Source organism: Megalops cyprinoides, chromosome 16 (assembly GCF_013368585.1).
Source record: "Megalops cyprinoides isolate fMegCyp1 chromosome 16, fMegCyp1.pri, whole genome shotgun sequence".
NCBI lineage: Eukaryota > Metazoa > Chordata > Actinopteri > Elopiformes > Megalopidae > Megalops > Megalops cyprinoides.
In genome coordinates, this window is record NC_050598.1 from 21844552 (window position 1) to 21867094 (window position 22543).

Consider the following 22543-nt stretch of genomic DNA (forward strand, 5'->3'; position numbering starts at 1 on the left):
TGTCACCCCTAACTACCCCAAATATGCAACAGCCCTTTCAAAAGTATGATGTTCAGTCGCAATACACTTTCCGGTGACATTCAAGAATCGTGAAATGTGTGCTAGGCTCGAGTCTCTTTGAATTCAGTCAAAACTCAGAGCTGAATTGGGTAGCACAGCCCCAGTGACCTACATCTGTGTCTCCTGCTCACTGCGGCTCAGCATGTCAGAAACTGCATCAGACACAATCTCGTCCCAAGTGAGGGTGTGCGGGAGTCTGCCCAACACAAATGCTGACACTGCTATGCATGCATGCACACACACGCACGCACGCACACACACCCTACACTGAGCATCTTATCTATCCAGTTTGATTAGGGAGCTCAACCCAGAGGAGAGTAATCGCCTCTTCAGCCAGGGCTGCATTGATCCTCCAATCACAGCCCATGAAGAAGAGAATTTCTCAGGATTGACACTGCTTAGCTGTTCTTTCACACACGTTCTTTAAGGTGGTTTGTCTTGTCGTCCAGCAGCAGGAGGGTACGGGTGCATTTCAAAAAAAGAAAGAGACAGAAGACATGAAAGAGAGTAAAAGGCAGAGATTCTCCCTAGAACTGTTGAGGATCAGTGGGGCTGTGTGTCATTATACTGTATCACCATTACAGTAATGATTTTTAAGGCTTATGAGATGAGCCAATGCTTGGGGAACAACCATCTTTTAAATACAACAGAAGATGACTAAAACATCATGCAAAGACAGCTGACCAAACACAGCAGGTGCGTCATACATTCGTAGCTTAAACTTCCCTCAGCTCACCCTTCGCGTGTGAGCGAATCTTTTCCGTGCTCTTTCAAACTTCCCAAAAAAACATGTGCTTTGACACAACAGACTGGCTGAGTCCACTTACTGTGCATTCAGAAAACGTCATTGTGTCAGATTACATTAACAGAGGTCTGAGAAGCGCTACTCTCTAGCGCACACTGAATCTGAGCATGTTTGTTACGTTCCTAAACTCCACACAACAGAATGACAGCAGATAAATGTACCCTGGCAGAAATAATAACATACCCCTGCAGCACACTTGGCCCTCTCGCACTGAGGCAGCCTCCAGCTGATGACCTGTCCCTTTCACTACACAGACACACATTCAGATGAGCAGTTTGCTAAGCGACAGTTCATATTCTTGTGATTTTTTGAGTTGATCAGGCAATGGTAATTCCCAAATTGACATGTCTTCAAAAACAGACACGGGGTTAAGTGAGGCCGACCTGATATGAGTAAGAGCAAGGCAAATATTAGGCTGCACAGAATTTGCGCTAGTTCCGATAAAGTTTAACTGTGGGAGAGAACCTTGCATGTTTTGATGTCACAACATTAGCAAGCTGGACATAAGTTTGTGTTTTGTTCTTTATACTCAAAATTGTTCGCTATACTCAAAAAGTGCAATAAATACGACCTCATGTTTTAAGCTGGTTTCTTAGCCCGAACTCTACAGTATCTCTGGGCTCTCATTGTTTAAAGAAGGGAACTTTTGAGGGATAGCGAAGTGCTGAGCAGCTTAATTCTCCAGCACACTCTGACATTACTGCTATCGTGCTCATGCATACTCTTATCTTGTTAGAGTTCGGAAATTAAATAAGCTTAAAGGATATTATTATTCCTTTGAAAGCAAAGACACAGCTATCTAATAGATACAACCTCCCTCTATCAAAAAAACAGTCATACAGACAAGACATTTCAAAAGCGTAAGCACATGGGGTGAGCCATAAAACATGTATCTGTTCAAGCTCTTCTTTAATGTATTACTTCTCTTCTTATTTTCACAGCTCATTCCCTTCTCCAGGGCAACCTACAGTGCATTTGTCAGATTTTACATAGTATCTATGTGTACAACTGTATTTTTACTAAAATTCAGGTTAAGCATCTTGCTTAAGGGTACACGAGCAATGTCCCATCCAAGACTCAAACCTGCAAACTCTCACTGCAAGCCCATTTCCCCAACTACTATGTCACACTGCTGCATGCAACATCCTCTGGTGGAAAGCACAATATTTTCATCATGAAGCTGTCTGCTTGATCAGAAATACTTCCAATACAACATCCAAGAATTCACACCAAGCTAGACAGCTGGTTTAGAACACATCTGAGAGTAAACAACTTTAAAGACAGGCAAGGAGCAAGAGAGAAACGAAGCCAGGGAAACCTCTCTCTAGATGTAGCTCTCTAAAACTTGACAGGCATCTGAATTTTTTTTTGCAGGTACAAGTGTTGGAAAAGAGAGCATGCCTGTCCAGGGATGCCAAATTATTTGCAGACCACAGAAGGTGGGGGTAAGGAAAGGGGGTTAGGGGGGCTGGGGGTGGTATGGGAAAATAGTGTCCCATGCTGTGCTGCTCTGCTTTTATTTAACAACCCCTTTCCCTGTTGCCAGGTAATGGCTGGCCGGGGATGAGAGAGCGGCGCCTTTGATTGGACGTTCTCAACATCTCTTACCTTGTATGGCTCCCCGAACAGATTAAAGCCGGAGGAGAACAAATCTTCATCTTGCGGTACTTCCTGTGTCCTCCGCTCCCACTCTTTCTTCTTGAGCGCACTGCGGTCCTGCTCATAATGACTGTGGAGACAAGGCAGAACAGACTGTAAGGATGATTCGAGTTGGCATGCGAGAAATAAATGTCGAATCCCTGCCTCGATAAGATTTAAGGGACACCCTTATCTCTCTAATAGGCACAAGCTGACACTAAGCAGATGAAGGATACACAGGCCCAGAGATAAAATAACCGGATCGGCGCTTAAATACTTTGCTGTAAAGCGGGCAGAGGACCGTTAGGGTTGTGTTGCAGAATGAGATGGGGTACACAAAGCAGCAGTGGTGCCGGAAGAAAGGAAATCAGCCCTTTCCAGACAGAGGCCATAGATTCAATCTAATCGCAATGCTTTGTCCTCAGCTTTGAGGGCAACCTTTTCCCTATGGCTGCACAACATCCTTCTTTAATTTCAGAGCCAGCCAATCTCATAATGTTATTTAAATATCAAAAAGAGTAACACTTTTTTTATAGGAACAGTTTTTTCTTATTCAAAATAAGAGACATAAAAGAAATAAAGCATTTAAACTGGAAAATAGCCAAATTACCTAAATTTAAATATTGACATTTTAAAATATCAATATCAATTTGTGTTTTATAACTTCACATTAACAACTAGGCATGCCCACTGACCTCAATTGGCTCTAGACCCCAAATCTTGTCTACATACCTGTATCTGCCAAAAGAGAGTATTAACTTCCCAACGTGATGTTTCTTTTAGGTGGGGGGCAGGGTCAGGTATGGTTAGATGGCAGGGGCTTAATCTGCTATTTGTCATTAGGCCTCTGGGTGTCCAAGGCTTACAGTCCAGAAATGGTGGACACGACCTGACTTAAGTCTATTGTCACAGAGAGCAGCACCTCTATACAAGGAGTTGCCACAGACATGACCCTGACTCGAATCCTTCCTGCTTACATAATAACAGTGCATTCCAGCACTGCGGTTGTGGCTGGAGAGCAGGGCTCTCCGTGACTCCAGCTTACCACAGTCCTCCCGGCGGACCAATAGAGAGGCAGGGGATTCAGAACTCCAGAATGTGACAAACATCAGGGATTTTAACTGTAACTGCACAGTCACCCAGAGTCTGTGGGTTTGTTTGAGCATTTAGTATTTAATTGTAACACTAAAAATGAAATGTGTGAAAGGTGCAAAACTTGTGTATAATTCTGTTGCATTTTGGCTTCACATGGCAGCTATGGTGGATTTGCTTTTAGAAACAACTGGGTTACAATGACCATGACCTGTCCTTTTTCAGTCCCAGAATATGCATTTCACTCTGAGGTACTGGCTTACTCTATCAGCTCTTCTGGTGTATTTTAGCAAAGATGTTCTTTACGATGCATAAGCACTGTGGAAGTATAAATAGATGCATTACTTGTACAGAGTGGAAGAAAAGAGCTTACTTCCTATGATATAATTCCCCAGGTAAAAGCTGATAAGGACTGAAAAATGAACACTACAAAGAAACCTCTCATTATATTCACCTACAAACATGATCACTACATACAAAAGTATCAGCCTTTGTGAACAATAGCACTTGAAAAGCCAACTAGGACTAGCCTTTGAAAATGGTCAATAGTTTATCAGTAGTTTCCCTAGTAGTTTGCAAATATAATAGGTGCTTGAAATTAAGTCAATATAAATTCTACTTTAATTTATACATTAGTTACATTTTTGAAACTGAAACCTTAGGAAAGTATTTCACAGAATGTACAAAAGACACACCAAGGGAAAAGGCAGTTACATGACACATATACTGCACTGCATGCATCTTATCACACACTTTCCCTGGGTTTCACTTGCTCACAGAACACCCCTTGAAGCTTTTAAAGCACATTCTGCATCAGGCAAAAGTACACAGCACCAGCCATTTACAGCGCCGTCCGTTCTGTGCCGGTGGAATGAGCCGCACTGTTGAGATCTATCACTGCAGAACAATAAAGGGCCATCTCGCAATTGGCGTTGATAGATAGGAGACAGAGACAGAGAGCAGGAATCAGTTTGTTTTCAATCTGCCCTTGCTCTGAGCAAACACACCTCAGGGTCTTTTGGTTTTTCCAAAGCATTTAATCCATCACCAAATTATTTGGGAAAAGCAGAGCCGGGGAAGAAAAACGAGGCCCTGTTCGGGAGCGACAGGCGATCCCTTTAATGGGAAGAAAACGAACGGAGGGGAGAGAAGGGAATAAATATGGCCGAGACTGACGGCCCAGCCCTCGCAGGAATGACAGCAAGATGTCAGTTATCTTTATGTCGACTCGTTTCGCACACCTGACAGTGCTCCCTGACAGCTCGATAGATCAAATTTACAGCTGTCACAGGCGTCTCCGAAACAGTGGCGTCCCCTGACACCAAATTACTTTCTTAATGCAATGGTGTTTTGGTGGATTTGTGTGGGGTGTAGGTGGGGGGGTATGGGTGGTGGTGCTGCTGGTGGTGGTGGGGGGAAGGCTAGTAATTAAGACACTGGGAAGAGATAAGACCTGAAAAATTCCCAAGGTGCACTGCCAAGCATCACATGGCCACCACACAGGGATGTTTCTCTGCTCCCAGCTTGTTTGTTCAGGATTTTTTTCCCCTTTTTGGTCGCCTGTGTTTTTGAATCCGTTAATTAGACAGCAAATTCCAGATGACAATATGAATAGCAGATTGCAGGCTTCTCTGATGGTATCGCTCCAGCAAAATGTGGCATTTGCAGTTTTTTTCCCCCCTCCCTCTTTTCTTACCCCCCCCCCCCACCCCACCACCACTACACCCCCTCCCCACCTTCCCTCCCCCACCTCCTCCTAACATAACATAAAAAGCTAATAGTGATATCTGCGGTACACCGAATGAATTTAATCTCCGCTGAGCTCCGCTGCACTTGGAAGATAACCAAATAGAGCAGTTTTTTCCCTTTTTCGCCTTCTCTGCTACCCAGCACTGCAAGCAGTCCCAGTGAAAGCCTCACATAGCGTGGCATAATAAGCGGAGCACGGCACCGTTATTAGAATTTAACAGCTAACAACAGTCGCTGATTTCTGATTTAAACAGCAATTATTAATTTGAAGCACCAGCTAATTAAAACTACAGCTACGCATTTAGCCCCTTGTTACAATTATTTCGGCAGTTTATAATTATAAGGACCTGCTTATCTACCCTATTAAGGCTGGAACGGCGGAGGTGGGAATCTCGCCTATTTAATTCGCCATTTCTCACAGAGGGGACAGGAGCAACGATTATATGATTGGTACAGTGCCTCTGACGGGTTCCAGGCCGTGGGGGGGCAGGAGGCTTTTTGATGGTCACACAGCGAGAATTTCGACAGAGAAACAGATCTGAGAGCCTGCACAGCATGCAGGATGCCCTGACAGCAAGCTTCACACTTTCATTTTCTCATGATGAGACCAACTTTAAACACCCCATAAAATAAATTCCTTAAGCTTGTAGTATTTTTCCTAGTAAAGAACTAGTAAAGTGGCACTCCAGTAAAAAAAAAAAAAAAAAAAAAAAAAAAAAAATCTGAAATTTGACATGTTGTATTATATGCAGGAAACAATACTTTGAGACTGAGAGTGATGCTTTCAAACAGCAGTTCACCCAGACCTGAGTCCCCCGTCCTGACTGTTGGTGATGTAACTGGAACTAAGACAGCTCTGAGCTGTTGCTGTGTGGGAGGGAGCAAGATGTTATCTGCACACAAACATTTCAGAACAACAAAACATTCACAATGCATCAAGTGCACATCTATTCATTCTTTGCACTGAGATGAACAACAAACCGTTTGGTCTCTTTTAAATGATCAAAGACTTATAGTCAAGTTATGCTGTCCAGTAACTTTGGACTTCCCAAAACAGAAGTATCCCCTTGTAACAGTCAAAAGCTGCTTGAAACTGATCATACCATCACAGAGGAAAGGGGTCAACTGGCTTAATGTTTCTCAGTCATCAAGGTTGTGTTTTATGCCTACCACACAACATATTTACATTTACATTTACATTTATTCATTTAGCAGACGCTTTTATCCAAAGCGACTTACATAGGTTACAGTTCTTTACAATGTTATCCATTTATACAGCTGGATATTTACTGAGGCAATTGTGGGTTAAGTACCTTGCCCAAGGGTACAACAGCAGTGTCCCAGCGGGGATCGAACCGGCAACCTTTCGGTTACGAGTCCTGCTCCTTAACCACCATGCTACACTGCCGCCTATTATATAAATATTAAATTTAATATTTTGACCTGTGTCCTTTCATACGCAAATGTGCTTTATCAGTAAATCTATAAAAAATGATTGATTCACCCAAAGAGATGTAGCTTAAACGGTGATGTTTCTGCCACGGATAAGCAGGATAATGCAGCTGCGTGCTGGCAGGTAGGGCTTCTGGGCCGCTGCATGCATGAGTCAGGTTGAGAGTGCACCGCTGCTGTGTATCAGTGCTGGGAGTATGTCACCACAGACCGCAGCTGTGACACACGACAATGACGCCCATACGCCCCAGCGTCACATCTGTTCCTTCCTTGTCCTTAGTCTTTCAGCCCCCTCCGCAAACCACTCCACTGTGTGTGTGTGTGTGTGTGTGTGTGTGTGTGTGTGTATCACTGCTGAACATGACCTCCAATTCTGTTATCCACCACAAGACAGCATATGACCCAATTAATATCAAACCCACACATTTGCTTTATATTATCAACAAATAAAATGGCAAAGCCCTACAAGAGATGAACAAACAAAAACATGTTAGCTGTAATTTCAATGACTGAACACCATCCCAGGGATCATAAAAAAGCTCACAGGAGCCCAAAATTAGATCTGACAAGGCTGTCGGATAAATGCTGTGGCCAAACAGAAGAGTCTCTCAGATTAATGAGTTTCACGGGTGGTAATTGCCAGGTGCCAGGTTATCAGCCTCCTCGGTTGACACTGCCACCATGGGAATTTGCTCCTTTGCACCACGGAGGCCATTATTTCTATTTGCAGTCCTTGATTCTGAAATCTACTATCACCACATTTCACTCCTCTTCCTATATATATATAAAGCATACACGTGTATGCATGTAGCCCTCGCTTTCTCCCCATGCAAAGTGCTGTGAACAATGGAGAAAGCCCTGATTAAATGCAGCAGCCAATTAGGAAGAATATCTGGAAATGCGTTACAACTGAAATGTCATGTTGTGAATATTTTAAGAAGGAACCCAGGCCTTTTCCCAGCACTTGACCCAATTTAGCAAACAGTCCTCACGACGCACAGAAACATCCGCTGTCTGTTCAAAACTTCCAAAAAGAGATCCCAGTCACGCTGAATGAGAAATAGATTTGGAAAACAGCAAGTACAGCCAACCTCACCGTCCTAGTGTGCCAGTTCATTACTCGCACGCTCAGATCAGAATGACCAACTCGTGCATTTTAAAATGTTGGACGACAATTTGGGGTTGCGGGTCGTGCAATAAACATATAAAAGAGTGACACGTCCATGCTCAAACACTCAACAGACTCAATACTCAGAAATGTAATAAGCGCAGATGTTTTCGACTGCAGCATGTCGATTATCCTTTTAATGATCATATAATATGCCTACATAATTCACTCTACTGACTATACGTGCATTTCATGTCACATCAAGTCCATATAAAATCTGGATTCACTCAATTGTTCTTATTACTCAAAATACTGCTGATCAGAACGGTGTACACCGTATCTAGTTTACTATTTTTCGTAGATTACTATTTTCAGTGGATGAAACTAACTATTTTAAACAAAGGGCGAATCTCTAATTTGTCCAACTTCTCTGAAATATTCGAGCAAAGTATTATTTTTATGATATAGAATTATAATCAATGTATGCTTGCTTTCTTACGTCGGCACATTGCGCCGGACGAACTGTACATGGTTTTGTAGCAAATGCATGGAACAAACCCGATCATAATGGATCCTCGATGCGCTTGGCAGATGCATGCAATTCCTTTTTCTCTCCGAACATGTTACACGACTAACACCCTCAAACCCAGTAATGGTGAAAAAAAAAAATCAACTGTCAAGCCTGGTAGCGTTTTTTCCTCCTCTTTAAACTAGCAAAGGGCTTTTTAACCCGTGAGTCTCTCTAATTGTGTATCGGCCTACCCCTCAACTACTGGAGAATATAATTTGAGCGTGTTTGATGGATTGGAAGGAGGTGGATGCCAGGATTTTAACCACGCGCATTTAATATGTCAACACTCTGTAAATAATATCTCCCTCCCACAGCCCCGTGGTAGAAGCCATAGCACAACTGTTTTAATACACAGATCAGTCATGTTAAAAACAAACATCACACAATTTGGCGTATTATAGGGTGCTCCTAAATTTTGAATTACCCAAACGGCTACAATTTACCGTGTCATGTATGCTTTGAGGATATTAAAAGGTGCTCAAGGGTTTATTTCCGAACTGCCTATTTGAGTGATGCTAATCCGCAGTGAATTTGACACCGTTTGTCCCCAGTAAATGTTAATATTATATGTGGCGCAAAAATTACAAGAACGGAAGTACATCGTGATTTTGTAATGTCCTTCAATTTGCTTTGGGATTTAAAAATCATTTCACAAAAGCATTTTTCATTTTTATCTTTGGAAACAGACAACTAAATGTGACCGATCGCTACAAATTAGTATAAGTCGTTCAATAATTCTGAACTCCACCTAAGCAAACACTTAATCTCTGCTCCCAGCCCTAAATTTTAATTGATTTTTAGAAAATAGCCAGGCTAAAAAGAAACTTTGGTGAACGCCATCCCTCCCTCGGTCGCTTGCCCTTAATCAGATTCCACTCTTCAAATTTGCATTGTAATAAAACTGCCTCTGATGGACTGTATATTGCACCGACAGAGGACGAATCCTAATCACTTTCTGTTTTCAATGAGAGCCCCCGCTGTTTAGTAAGATTAGAGCGATTGCCCGTGTAAAAACGTGCTTAATAAGGACAATTCCTCAAAGAGCACAGGCCATATTGTCTTCCTACAAGTCAGCAATCAGGCGCTGCCGAGATGGAATGAACGAGTATGGAATCCCGCCGTTTTGCACAATGAGTGCAGCATCGTGACGGTTGCATGTAACAGCATATAGAATATTAATTAGAGTAAAAAGCTTCAGTAACGTTCCAAAGCAATGGACACAGACTGATTAGGCTAAGCCGGAACTTCTATGCACATCGCTATTAAAATGGAACCAAAGCAATTACTGGGGATATATATATATTTTTAAGACTTAATGCGTCTCTCTTAATGCATGAACAATGGCACCAACATCTGAATACTACACCTACATTTCTAAATTCAAACTGCTGTTTTTTTTCCCTCCTTTTCAAAGCAACTTGCCTGCGTCAGGTTCACACAGACAGCAGCGGCGATCCTGGTGTATGACTACCTCTACTACTTACTACTAATAAAAGCAATAACAAGAACGATAATAATTATTATTATGATACTAATAATTAAATACATGAATGAAATATGGCCATTCGGAAAAAAAATCACTACCCACTCCTCCTCACACGCCTCTGCTTGGCACAGGCACATCCTGTTTGGGGAAGAAAGCATGGGATCTCCTCTCACCATGAAACCATTCAATTCGCTATTGATGTGGTAACTACCGCCGGTGAAGAAGCCAGACAGCAGGGACGCCTCTATCTGGACAGCAGAGGCGGGGTTAACTAAGGTGACTGCTTTTGATCTCAAATCTCATCAGTGGAAGAAAAAAGTAAATGAGACCTTGGGTCCTTCCATTACATTTTCTCTTATAAGTGAAATAAATAAAGTACAAATTAGTTTCATCTCTTAACATTTCTGCCATGAGCTTCACACTTGCACGGCACATGATCTATGTATTTATTTGTTTACTTATTTAGCTGTGTGGTGATGTCACAGACAAAAAAGTATTCAAATTTACAGCAAAAATGTACAGTATGTATTATGCTATGTTTATTTCATTCACAATATGTTTGTAAAGGAGAAGGGCTTCAGATCAAGTGGTGCAAGTTCCATTCCTGGGAGAAACATTCCTGTTCTACCCCTAGCTCAATGTGAAATACTTCAGTACAACAGTCAGCTGTTTAAATGGACGTACAAACTAAAAGGCTACACGCAACAATATAAACATCTGCTAAGTACACGAATAATGCAATTCCAATAAACTGCAATGCTATTATATTGAGGCATACAGTATCATCTGGCAAAATTCAAAAACAAAGTTTTCTGAAGATGAAATTGGAACAATAAGTAAAAATTAAGTTATGAAGCAGAGACCTTTTCAATTCCAGAAAATGTCCAAGAGAAGTTGCATGCATTTCTCATTCACAGCAAACCACAAAATGCCTATAAAGACAGATTAGTCGCCAGGGAGAGTTTCACAGACAGAGCCTGAAATCCTTCACCGATGTGAAAACATTCTGATCTCTTGTTTGGTGTTCACCAGCAAGTTGTGCGCTACTAACACTTCTTAATCAGTTTCTGAGGAGTGAACACCACTGCTCAGCTGGCATTTGACATTTAACTGACAGGGAATACCAATATTTCCCTTGAGAAAATCATTTAACATTAAAACACAATATCATTTGTCATACTAACCTACGTGATTATTACAACATATGTATTCAACAACTGCATGAACGTGGGCAAAAACTGGCTCGCTGTCTTCGAGTGTTTACCTTTCACAAAGGATTAGGCTGAGGTAACACAGTTAACGGATAATAAATCAAGAAAGAAAATACATATTTTTCCTTATTGCAAAACCAGAAAATTATTGTAGTGTTGACCTAATACAGGAGGTTTTGTTGTCATTGACTGGCTATGGGCTCAAAAAGTGCTGCCTGAAGACCACTGAGCCACTTTTGAGTTTGAGGATTACTGCAATATTGATGAGCCAAAAAAGGAATAAAGTTGTGATGTTATTATGCCAGACAAGGTTGCAGTCCCATATGACATGTTTGCACCTGACCCCAGCACACCAAGGCGATTCTATGGCTTCCTCATCAATCGGGCACTGCCAATCTCACCGTAATGAAAAACACATTGAAAAGAGTCTGGGCCCAGAACATCCTCTCTCATATTTTCCTTACGATGAAATCAATTACTGTTATTGTTATTCAATTCACACAGCACCACAGGGGTCTAACAGGGATGGGGGGGGGGGGGGGTGTCAACAGCTACAAGGATTTAGGCTTTCTCTCCGCCACAAAATGTATTGATTATATACAGTGCTTTTGCCACACATGCATCACCTCCCATCTTGTGTCATACAGTACATCAATTTTTCCTTGCCGGTCAATGACTGAATTTGCTGGCATTAAGGTGGAAGCTGAAGTAATCAGTGGCTTTGAGGAGATAGCACCAGAGCTTTCAAGGGCATGTAACCAGATCACCTCAGCTGATGAAGTCAGGTTTTTAGCCGTCCCCGGAGGGAGGAAGATATTGGCACTCTGCCAGCGGGGGGTTACCACCAGTCTCTTATTAATCTAAAGGCTCGTATCTGCAGAAATACATATTCTTAGGATCTGCAGTCATTTTTCACCAAAGTGTCAGAGGACTCGTAAAGCTTCCGGTGTGTGCGCACGTGCAGGGCAGATAAAAACCACTCAGCAGCTTGGTGCAATTCCATATTCTGCTTCAGTTTTCAAAAATAAATTATAAAACTTCCATGTTAAATCATTAAATTACATGTAGTGCATTTTTAGAACCCTAATTAAATGGATAGTCAGCAGAAAGCCTGCATGTTTATTTCTGTTAATAAAAACAAAGAGGGCCAACTGCAATGATAATACCCTTTCTATGTGTGCTGCCATGCAGGGGTGGATCACTGGAAAATAAGTAGGCCTACTTGACAATGTTCAATAGGCAAACACTTTCAAAAACATAATCAGCAAAGTAAATGCAGCACGGATTACTGACCCAAATACCCATATACAAGTTTCTGTGCTATCCCTGATAAAGGTCCACAGGGACAGTTGGCTGACAGGCCGGACACTTCAACAATGCGTTTGACAGAGGAGGTCATACTAGGACGACTTAAATAATCGCAGACGGCTTTATTTCAGTAATAACAAGGAGGAGTGAAAACTGCAAGCACGTTAATCTCGCCCTGTCTACGACGAACAGAATGGAAGTGGGGTCTAAGCACAAAGCCTGCATCTGAACTGAGCATTACCAGCCCTGGCAGCTCCGAGGACACATCAATCAATGCACTGGAGCCTGTGTTTTTCTGGGTGGTTGAGGCTGAGGGGAATGCAAGCGTGCGTCTCGCTTGCAGCCGCTCTCAATGAACTGGTGGAGGTTTTTGTTCTCGACAAGCGTGTGCTTCAGATGATATCTCTGTGGCACGTCTCCTGGAAAGGCACTCCCGATTTTCATTCTCTCTAGCTCTCCTTCTAAAAAGGGATGCCGCTGCCTGGGATCATCTGAAATTCTGCTCATCCACAGGGTGAGCCCAAAAGAATCATTATCCCAGATAGCAGTTGTGAGAAAGTGCCATATTCACACAAATCTGTGTACTATGTGCAACTCTATGCATAAAAATAGCTAGGCTGATTATGATTGCTTTTGGTATGTCTGTATCTGTTTTATCAGCAAACTGAACAAATTCCCCCAAGTGCGTATACACAACAGATCTCCAAAGCAAGGGTTGCCATATTTCCAAAATCATGCTCTTCTGATGAAGGTCAAAAGGAAAATTTATTGGGAATCAGACCTATCATTCAGCAACGAGAAACACCAGCTTCGGGTTTCCAGAGACAATACGCAGACCAGGACCAAGCTGCCAAACTATTTTGAACACTTTTCAGACAGGTGGATGGTAGATTTGGGAACCTTCCCACTGCTCTCACAGTACCATATAAAAAATTATGAATAATTGTATTATGACACTTGTTTATGTTACGGATAAACTTCATGCTCAGGTTTTTTTTTTCCTATAACGAAATTATTCCATAAGAAATGAATCACCAAAGTTCTGCCTCGGTGGAAAAAGTGAAATGCTAACACGATGAAAAAAATAATGGCTGGCAATAGTGAGCTTAATGCAAGTCTGGGATCTGAAGTGTAAGTTTAAACTAAATAGATGGCAACAAACTTAAGGACCTTAAGGGCCTGTCACCATCGATCAGCACAAAATGGGAGGACACTGAACACTCTTCACTTCTGGTAAGAGCAGCCCCGTCCTGGTTCATGTTATTCCAGCCTTTGATGAGATGGCTTTACCCTGAACTGGGGCAGATCAACAGTGCTTGGTTGCCACTGCAACCGAGATGCCAAGGTGACACGGTTCTTTATCACCCCACCAGCCATCCCCATTGCATACGCGTAAACACACGAAGCGAAGAAAACCCTCTGCTAGACTTAGGCCTATTTACATGGTGGCAAAACCTTTTAAATGACAATTACCTCTTTCACAAATTCACCCCGCAGGTTGCTGGTGCTCCTTATTCCTAAAACTATCAGATTAGGGGCTTAAGGTGCAGCAGGGCAGCAATTCTCCCCTGATCTCTGTCTTACAGCAGCTCTCTCCACTTGTCTAGCCAAGCCTTTCCACCGCTGCGGCAGCCAGGCAATTAAAATGGAGCTTCGATTGATACCATGTGGGTTGGCAATACAAAGACCCATTGTATTTCAAAAATTCCACACAAGTCATATTTATCGAGTTGGACTGCAGCTTGGCTCCCACACCAGAAACAAGAGATTGACTCCATCCTGGCCTCAGACTGGAGCAAACACTCAGATCACCCAATTCCCAAATTACACAACCCCTGTGCCTTATGTCATTCATCTCTCTCTCTCTCCCTCTCCCCCTCCTCTCTCGCTCTCTCTCTCTCTCACACACACACACACACACACACACACACACACATTCCCTCACTCTTTCTCTCTCTCCATCTCTCTCTGTTATTTAAACCTGGAGCCTGGCAAACTGGCACACCACTGCAACCATGGCGACAGAACAATGATTGACTTGAAATTGCCATATACTCACATCACACCATTAAAGCCATAATTTAATTTTGAGTCAAATCACGTAACACCAATAATATCATTTCAAATAACATCATGTACATTAAAATAACCAAAGTGTTTGGTGGCACACACCCTGCATTCATCAATGTGGCTTGCAAGGGTCACTTTTTTTGTGTGTGTGAGTGTGTTTGTTACAGCCTTCCCTATTTCTGATACTTATTGCCTAAAAACATAAATAATAAATGAATAAACAAATACATAAAAGAATAAATAAATACTACTACAATTATATGTACAGGTTAACAATTATAATAAGATAAATTACTCCTAAGTTTCAGATGTTGACTCAAAGCACCCTTTAAAAATACACAAAACAACACAAAGTGCAGAGGGACTGATCTAACATAGCCTAAAACTGCACACTCTACACAGCGTTTGAATGGTTACCTGTGAGGAGTCCACAGATAAACAAACTGAACACTATGAATAACTTCGCATTTTTGATCATTGAGGGGTAACCACTTTTTAAGAAGGAATTCACATGTAATTCATGACTGAATTTGAGCATATGTTAATGAACTGATATGCACATACATCGACTATACCAACAGCACTCAAACTTTAAGCTCTTTGCAATGTTTAATCTGTACTTTGCACAAGACTTTCCTCATAAAATTCTGAGCCAAATCATTCTTCCTCAGAGAACAAGACTTCTGACAGAGGAAATTAATCATTAACATGAACACGACAGCTACTTGAGGGAGATGCCGCTGTGTTCTCACACTACACCTGGTACACAGGCTAAAAGGCATTTAACTCATCGGAAAAGGTGAAAGGACCCGCGGTATCCCAAACTGAATATTCCATGCCTGGAGCGCATGTCTCTCAACGAAATCGCCAGTTAAAAGAGTCACCGCTCAGGGTCAGATTGGATTTTCACAAAGCACGTCCACGTCAAACTCTGAAAACACGTTAAGATTCAAGAAACATGCACGAAACCCGCCCGATTATAAAGAGATGAAATGAAAATGCATTCTGTCCAGACTCCATTATGGCACAGAACACCCTGTGAAGAAACCGGAGAGAGGAAAAAAAAAAGGGAATGAACCGGTGTGACAGTCAGTGGGGATAATGGGGAAAAGAGTGACAGAAGGAGTGCAGGTGATTGTAACTGGATTACTGCAGCAGCTGTGAATCAGATAGGCTCTTCCAGCAGATAGGCTGGCGGGAGCAGACTGATAAAGCCACAGTCCTCTCGCCGCTAATCTGCTATAAAGCCCCGTGCTCAAAGGGTCGACATCCAGAGCCAACCCGCGGCTGCATCCCTGCATGTCACATGCCAGCTCCTGTAATGCTGCCAAGTCCTTTGACCCTGGTGAACTAGGTGCCAGTATACAGACAGATACTGTCTGTCACTAATCTGTGGGTGACGACCCAGTCACTGCTCTCTCTCTCTCTCTTTTTGAAAAAAAGACTGTTTCAATTGGTTCTTTGGCACAAAAGAGACCTACATTGGGGATATCCTGGTGACCACACACCATACCAAAAAAAAAAAAAATTGTATATATATATATATAATTCAAAAACCACTTGCAATATACTATATACTTTGCAGAAACCCTAATCAAGGACAATACAAACTTTATATCCCTTTTTCCCCGGTACATACAGCTGGAAATTTATTAAGTGAATCAATAAAAGTTCATTCCTCAAGATTATAACAGCAGGGGCTCACCTGGCACTCAAATTCAAATATATTTTTGAAGTTATAACTTCAGCTCCGCAGCAATCACATAATACTGCCACACTGAACCAACAGCAAGCCCATTGTTGTCTCTTTTAGAGTCCATGAGCAATAACTACAATATACAGATTTGTCCATAAATAATAATCCCTCTAACTATAGTGCTGTAAAACGTCCTGTTGACACTTTTATGAGGTTAAGATTCTCCTATTAAAGATGTGATAGGAGAGGAACAGCTGCTTCCATGCACATTGGTAAGCACAGTGTGTACATATGAGACGTCTGCTAATCACGACATCTGACTGGACCCAGGAGCATGGTTTCAGGATCAGTTTAACGGAATCACGTCCGGTCTTTTGAAGACCTCCTTGCACCATCAACACATCCTTTACTTGTCAGGACGAAAGGTTCCAAGAGACATCCCAACGCTTTCTCTACTTAAAAATAAAATAAGAACACTTTGTACTGGCTGTGACTACTTTGCATGCTGTCTCACCATGTAGTGTGTCTAGTGGTGAAAAGAAGTTACCCTTAGACCCTTCCTTTGCTCTACCTTTTGCCCTCTAGTGCCTCTAATGGTGAACAGTTGTTACTGCGGGAATAAGTTAGTCTACCACCAAGTGAATGACGTCCAGTACCATTTTTAGGGGTGCTTCTCTCAGTTGCAGCCAACAATCACAACCTGTATCCTCATTTTTATAGTAATTGCTTTAACAGGTCCACCATGCCATCTCCTCATCCTCTCATAAAATCAAGCATAAAAACAGAATGCTCCCCTTCATTTATATACCCCACTGTTTTCATTGCCGCCTTGCCAGTTTTGAATGTTATCCAATTTATTTCCCAGGAGCCTTAGCAAATAAAAACACAGATCTGCAATTATTTTTTGAGAGAGTGAGCTTTACAGTATTGTTTTATTGCATTATTAGAGCAGACATAGTTGACTGCCAGCACTGAGAGATTTCTTTTCATGACCTTATTAAGTTCTGTGTTGGGTATAGTCAGGTACAAAAAAAAAAACAAAAAAACAAAAACAGTCCGCTAACACCCAGCATGACATAATGAAAGCAATCAAAAAAGTGAGGAGATCTCAGTCTTCTGTCTGCGTAATGGCCACTGCATGGGGTAAAGTAAACAGTTAGGGAGGAAAATAAGTGTCACAGATGGGAGTTTCAAATCAATCATTTAAGCCAGGCACACTTGAAATCATTGGAGTCTTTGCTCCTATTGGCAAAAGCAAGCCATGTGATTTCTATTGACTTAAAAATGAAAACAAATGAGCCCTGATGCTTGCAAAACTAATCTGTTTATAAACCGCACATGAAAGGTTATGAACACTAAACCATTCACATGAGATTACTGTTAATAACTTTTTAAATTAATTATTCAGTAACTTCATAAATAACTTCCTCACTTAGATTTAATTGCGAGAAAGTGGCTCCTATCCTCTGGGATTGGAAAACTATCAATATCATTTTTTGCCTCAAAATAAATTAAACAGGAAACAGTATATTCTTATCTAGGAAATGTTTATCATACTGCCTGTTTAAAGATTCATTCTGTTATCAGTTGAAGTAGCAGCAGTTTTTATCATTTCTGTAAAAGAAATACTAGTAGTAGTGGTAATGATAGTAATATTAAAAATTATTATTCATGATACTCAAAGGAAATCGTTATTATCAATGATGTTGAAAGCTGTAACAGTTCACACATATACAATATAAAGCTTGTGACTGACTAATCTCTGTGTAAAGTGAATTCAAGGTATTTTGATGGAGGCAGCTCAGCAGCTGGCTGGTTTAAATGCAGGTTACCTTCATATATCACAGAATGTCAAGGGATTATCAGTCCCATCACTATAGGAATTCTCCAATATACAAGGCTGCCCACTGCTCGCTAGTTTATGGTCCTTATCTTTCAACTCTAAACCCATTTTCACAGGGACAGAAAGGCTATCTGGACATGGAGGCAGAGGGCATCAAACAAAACTGCTTGGGACTTTTCTGTCTGCATCGTGATTGGTTGAGAGCCGAGGACACATGCTGCTTACTCACACCCTCACAAACACAAACATGCTCGCACACAGCCGCTTATCCCTGATAACAAAGAATACCAACGGACGGCCACTTTATCAGGGGGAGGAGGAAGACAAGTAGGAGATTAGAATTATAGGCCAGACCCTCCACCTTCTACTGCACAGGGTCTAATAATCCCACAACAAAAGCTCCCACAACAGAGGTATATGGGCTTACTTTTTGCATGCCCTCCTGTACTGACTAACTGTGGGCACTCACAAATCAATTAACCACCGGGTGGCACGGTGCTAGCTGTTTACATCGATCCAAATGTACCTCTTCACCAAAAATAACATTAAAACCTGTCTGTTTCTGAAATTACAACAAGGTTTGTGGTGGCTGTAGTCCAGGAACCATGATCCAGAAAGATCTATCTACCTTTCAACCCCCACTGTCCCTCTCAACACTTTCAATGCAGTCTGAAGCAGCTAATAATTTCCACAACCTGTCAAACAAAAACGCAAACCTAAGAGCCTTATTCATAACAAAATCTTGTGAGTTGTGAAATTCTGCAGCTCTTCATCATAGTGGGAGAACTACATGAAAACAACATGGTAGTGTACTGGTGACACAGAGGAGCTAGGCTTAAGTGGCCAAACAAGAAAATAAATGTTGGAATAGGTCCATTTTGGGAGTATCATCACACAGCCCTTCTGTGACTTGCTTCCTCCTTTGTCCATCTCCTGCTCTGATTTCATGGCCTTTTGGCATTCCATTAATTTTCCAGCGCTCAGAGCCTGCATGACTCCGGTCCTGTTTATGGCTGGGTGACCGCAGGATTACAAAGCGGTTAATACAGGGATTTAGAGTGAACCCTGTACACTCGGGGAGCCGTACTTATCACTGTTTCACAGCGGATGGCCTGGACTGTGCCATGAGCCAAGCAATCAACCAAAACAAACAGGTTCTCAATGCAGCTTGTGCATGGAGCGACATTCTGGACTCCAGACCTGAAGGCCTGAGGGTTCCCATTGACAAGGGTATACAAAATCACCCACATGCTGGTTTCAGGTTCTTGCAAAAATGATGGTTTCTTGCAATGAACAGAGGATTGGCACAACAGACACCATTTTAATCAAATCAATAATCTTTATGTGACATATAGAAATATACAATCAGATGTTGAAAGCATAGTTGAAATTGAAATATCAATATCAAATGACTGAAATATCATTTTCAAATCAAAGTAAAAAAAAATATATGCTATGTTCTCATCCACCATCTCATTATTGCAAATAATTATTACTTAAAGTGTGTATCTAAACGAGTTTACTAAATGTTTTAAACAAGCAACATGATGAAACAACAATAACTATCAGGGGAGAGTACTATGAAAATCATTCACAGAAAGGCCCACAGGGGATTGGGGATAGGGTTCCTGTTCAAAGTGGAACACAACTGCTGTGTTTTTAAGCAGCATCCTTTATTCCTAACCTGCCTTTAACAATTATTTTGAGGAAATCGCCCAATGCCCAATACATCTGAAAAAAAGATAACACTGGCTTTACATTTATATGGTGTGCTGTATAAACGCTGAAGGAAAAGGTATACATGAGAGAAATGGTCAGACAACCTCCCTGCTCAACTTGCTGTTATCACCTGTTCTGTTAGAAGTAGTGATAATTATCTTTCCATTTGCTGTCCGAGCATTTTATTCATTTATCAAGCAGAGCTATTTTGTCTCCAAGCTATTAATGCTCCAAACAGTGTATTATGACCAGATGGGAGCACTTTAGATTGACCAGGCTAATGATGAAAAAGAAATCTGAATATGGTGGATGAATTAGGAATGGAATTTCATACTGTGACCCCAGTTCTTTGCACTGGCTTTCCCAGTATGGGTAGCAGTGGGCAGTTCCCATCAAATTGGAAATGGTTCTTTCAATTAGCCTATAAGCATAAAAGCAGGAATTCTGACTGCTTTCCTCTCCATAAAAAAGATAATACAATTTAGGTCTCCTGCTGCATTAACTCTTCCCCGGTTTCCATGGCAACCCGCTTCTGGCCCAGACACTGTGATGAGAGGGAGAGGTCTCCAAGGACACACACTGGTGCTGGAGTGCCGGCGAAGCACAAAGCCAGGGCCAGTTACAGCGCTTCCAGCATTGCAAGGGTTAAGCTCATCAGTCGCAACTCTGCGTGCAAATGAGGTCCTACCCGTTCCCTTTCCAAAACACAGAGGAGGTCAAAGGTAAGACTAAACACATAAAATAAAGAATTGAATAAGGCGAGGTAATGTCCAAAAAGATTTGGAGTATTCAGCAGATTAGACCAGATCAGAATACAGCTTCCCTAGGTGATAGTTATTTTAAAACTGAGTTTTTCAACATATAATGGCATGGTCTGATTTAAGAAAAACAATAAAAGTTATTTTTTTCCAGTTGTATAGAGACACACTGCAAATGGTAACAAAGCAGCAAAAAACATTACCTTCATTTGTCACACTCTACTTGAACAACAACACTTGAAAATTTTTGACTGGGAGAAAAACCAAACAGGCTTTCAGTTGTTTCCAGTCTTGTCTATAATTATAATAAACCTTTTAATCACCTGCTGTGTATTGCCCAAAAAAATTGCTTACACTCAATCAATACATTCCAAACTATGAATTGAGATTATGGTTATGATTCTGGAGCAAAGCTCTGACTGGTTAGTTGTGCTATTTTATATTTATCTGCAACCCATAAATGCAATATATGAACTTCTACATAAACATTGTACAATTACCATTATGATTAGTATAATTAGAAGTTGTAGTACTGTTTTTTTCCAGTAAGTCATACTTGTCATAGTTGTAATTTAGTGGTGGTAGTATTTCTTTATCTTATATTGATGTAAAAGTAATGTCTTAAAAAAAAAGTGATCATAACACTGTAGCTCAATGGACCTATCAGTGTTGTTCCATATCCATGTCTAACAAATACAATACAATACAATACAGGGGGTCCCGAGTAGCCCAGTGGTTAAGGTGCTGACCTTGAGTACAAGCTTACCTCTACAGATTGGGTCCATCAGCCAAAAGTGACTGGGAGCCCACAGCAATGGAACAGATTAGCTTAATTCTGCTAGGGAGGTTGCTCGGTTGCTCGTCTCTCCTCTCAGGCATCCTGGCCATCCTCATCAGGTGCCCACAAACTGTCTGACGTCAGCAGAGCAGTGCCTATCAGTGATCAGCCTATCAGCCTCAGATGAGCACACACTCTACTGCAGTGTGCCATGTGACTTACAGTTCAAAAAGCAGTTATTGGCTGCATATAAATGTATCAGGATTACAGTCATCTCACTTGAGCACTCCAGCATTAGGTTGTTGCAGTGAGATGAGCCTGGTATGCAATTACTGGTTCTAAAACATGACTGCATAAAGGGGAAAAAAGCTTACAAAAAGATGTCATTACACCTGGCTTGTTATTTTGTAAGTTTTTGCTGTTGAGTTTTTTTCTCTAACAGCTTTTTGAGAAGAAACAACAGCAGATTCTGTAACTCTGCTTTTCAACCCAGACAGCTTCCAAGAGGTACAAAAAAAGAAAGGGCATGTGGGTGGACGTTAGAACTTGGTGACTGGTGAGGAAAGATGTCGGACCGGCTCTCTGAGCTGACTGCGGGAGAGGGGGCATCCATTACGGGCCTCAGAGCCTCACACACCTTCGGCAATATGTGGACACAGGGCAAAGTTCAGCTGCTGAGTAGTTCGTCATGTGTGAAGCTAATGAGGAAATACGGCCCAGTGCACACCGCCCCCTCTGAGGGTTCAGCCAATCACACGCTCTCTGCGCATCAAGAGAGGACGCCAGGGCCTTTTCATCTGTCAATTCATGTTGTTGCGTGTTCATGAACTACCACAAAGCCCCAAGAAGGAAGCTCCCTTGAGAGGGAATTCATGAACTAACATAGATCATTTGTTTTTGGGCAATGAGTACCATGTTTCAAATTTGACCTCATCCCGTACCTTGCTGTACTGTTATGTTAGTGGTAGCTATCTGTTACTGCATTCCTGCCTACCTGAGTCTTTTTTTGCACTTCATGCCTCAAAAAGGGTATTTGTCAAACACTAGGAGTCACAAAATTGATGGGTTTTTATATATATTGGTAAGATATTTTTAAATATATTATGCACAATATCATGCTCACACCAAGCCAGTGGAGTTTTTATTTTGACCCAGTTTTAAAGTTATAGAGTAACTATGCAACCAATAGCAACTTGTTG

The 22543-nt window shown here is 41.6% G+C and overlaps 1 protein-coding gene across 1 annotated transcript in view; it reads right to left on the minus strand.

Annotated features, from left to right (window-relative positions):
- The window catches only part of aff2 (AF4/FMR2 family, member 2), a 156997-nt gene that overhangs the window by 108958 nt on the left and 25496 nt on the right, over positions 1 to 22543 (minus strand). Inside the window, exon 2 of the mRNA XM_036547901.1 lies at positions 2474 to 2594. Coding sequence (XP_036403794.1) covers positions 2474 to 2594 — 121 coding nt within the window. The remainder of the gene's footprint in view (positions 1 to 2473; positions 2595 to 22543) is intronic.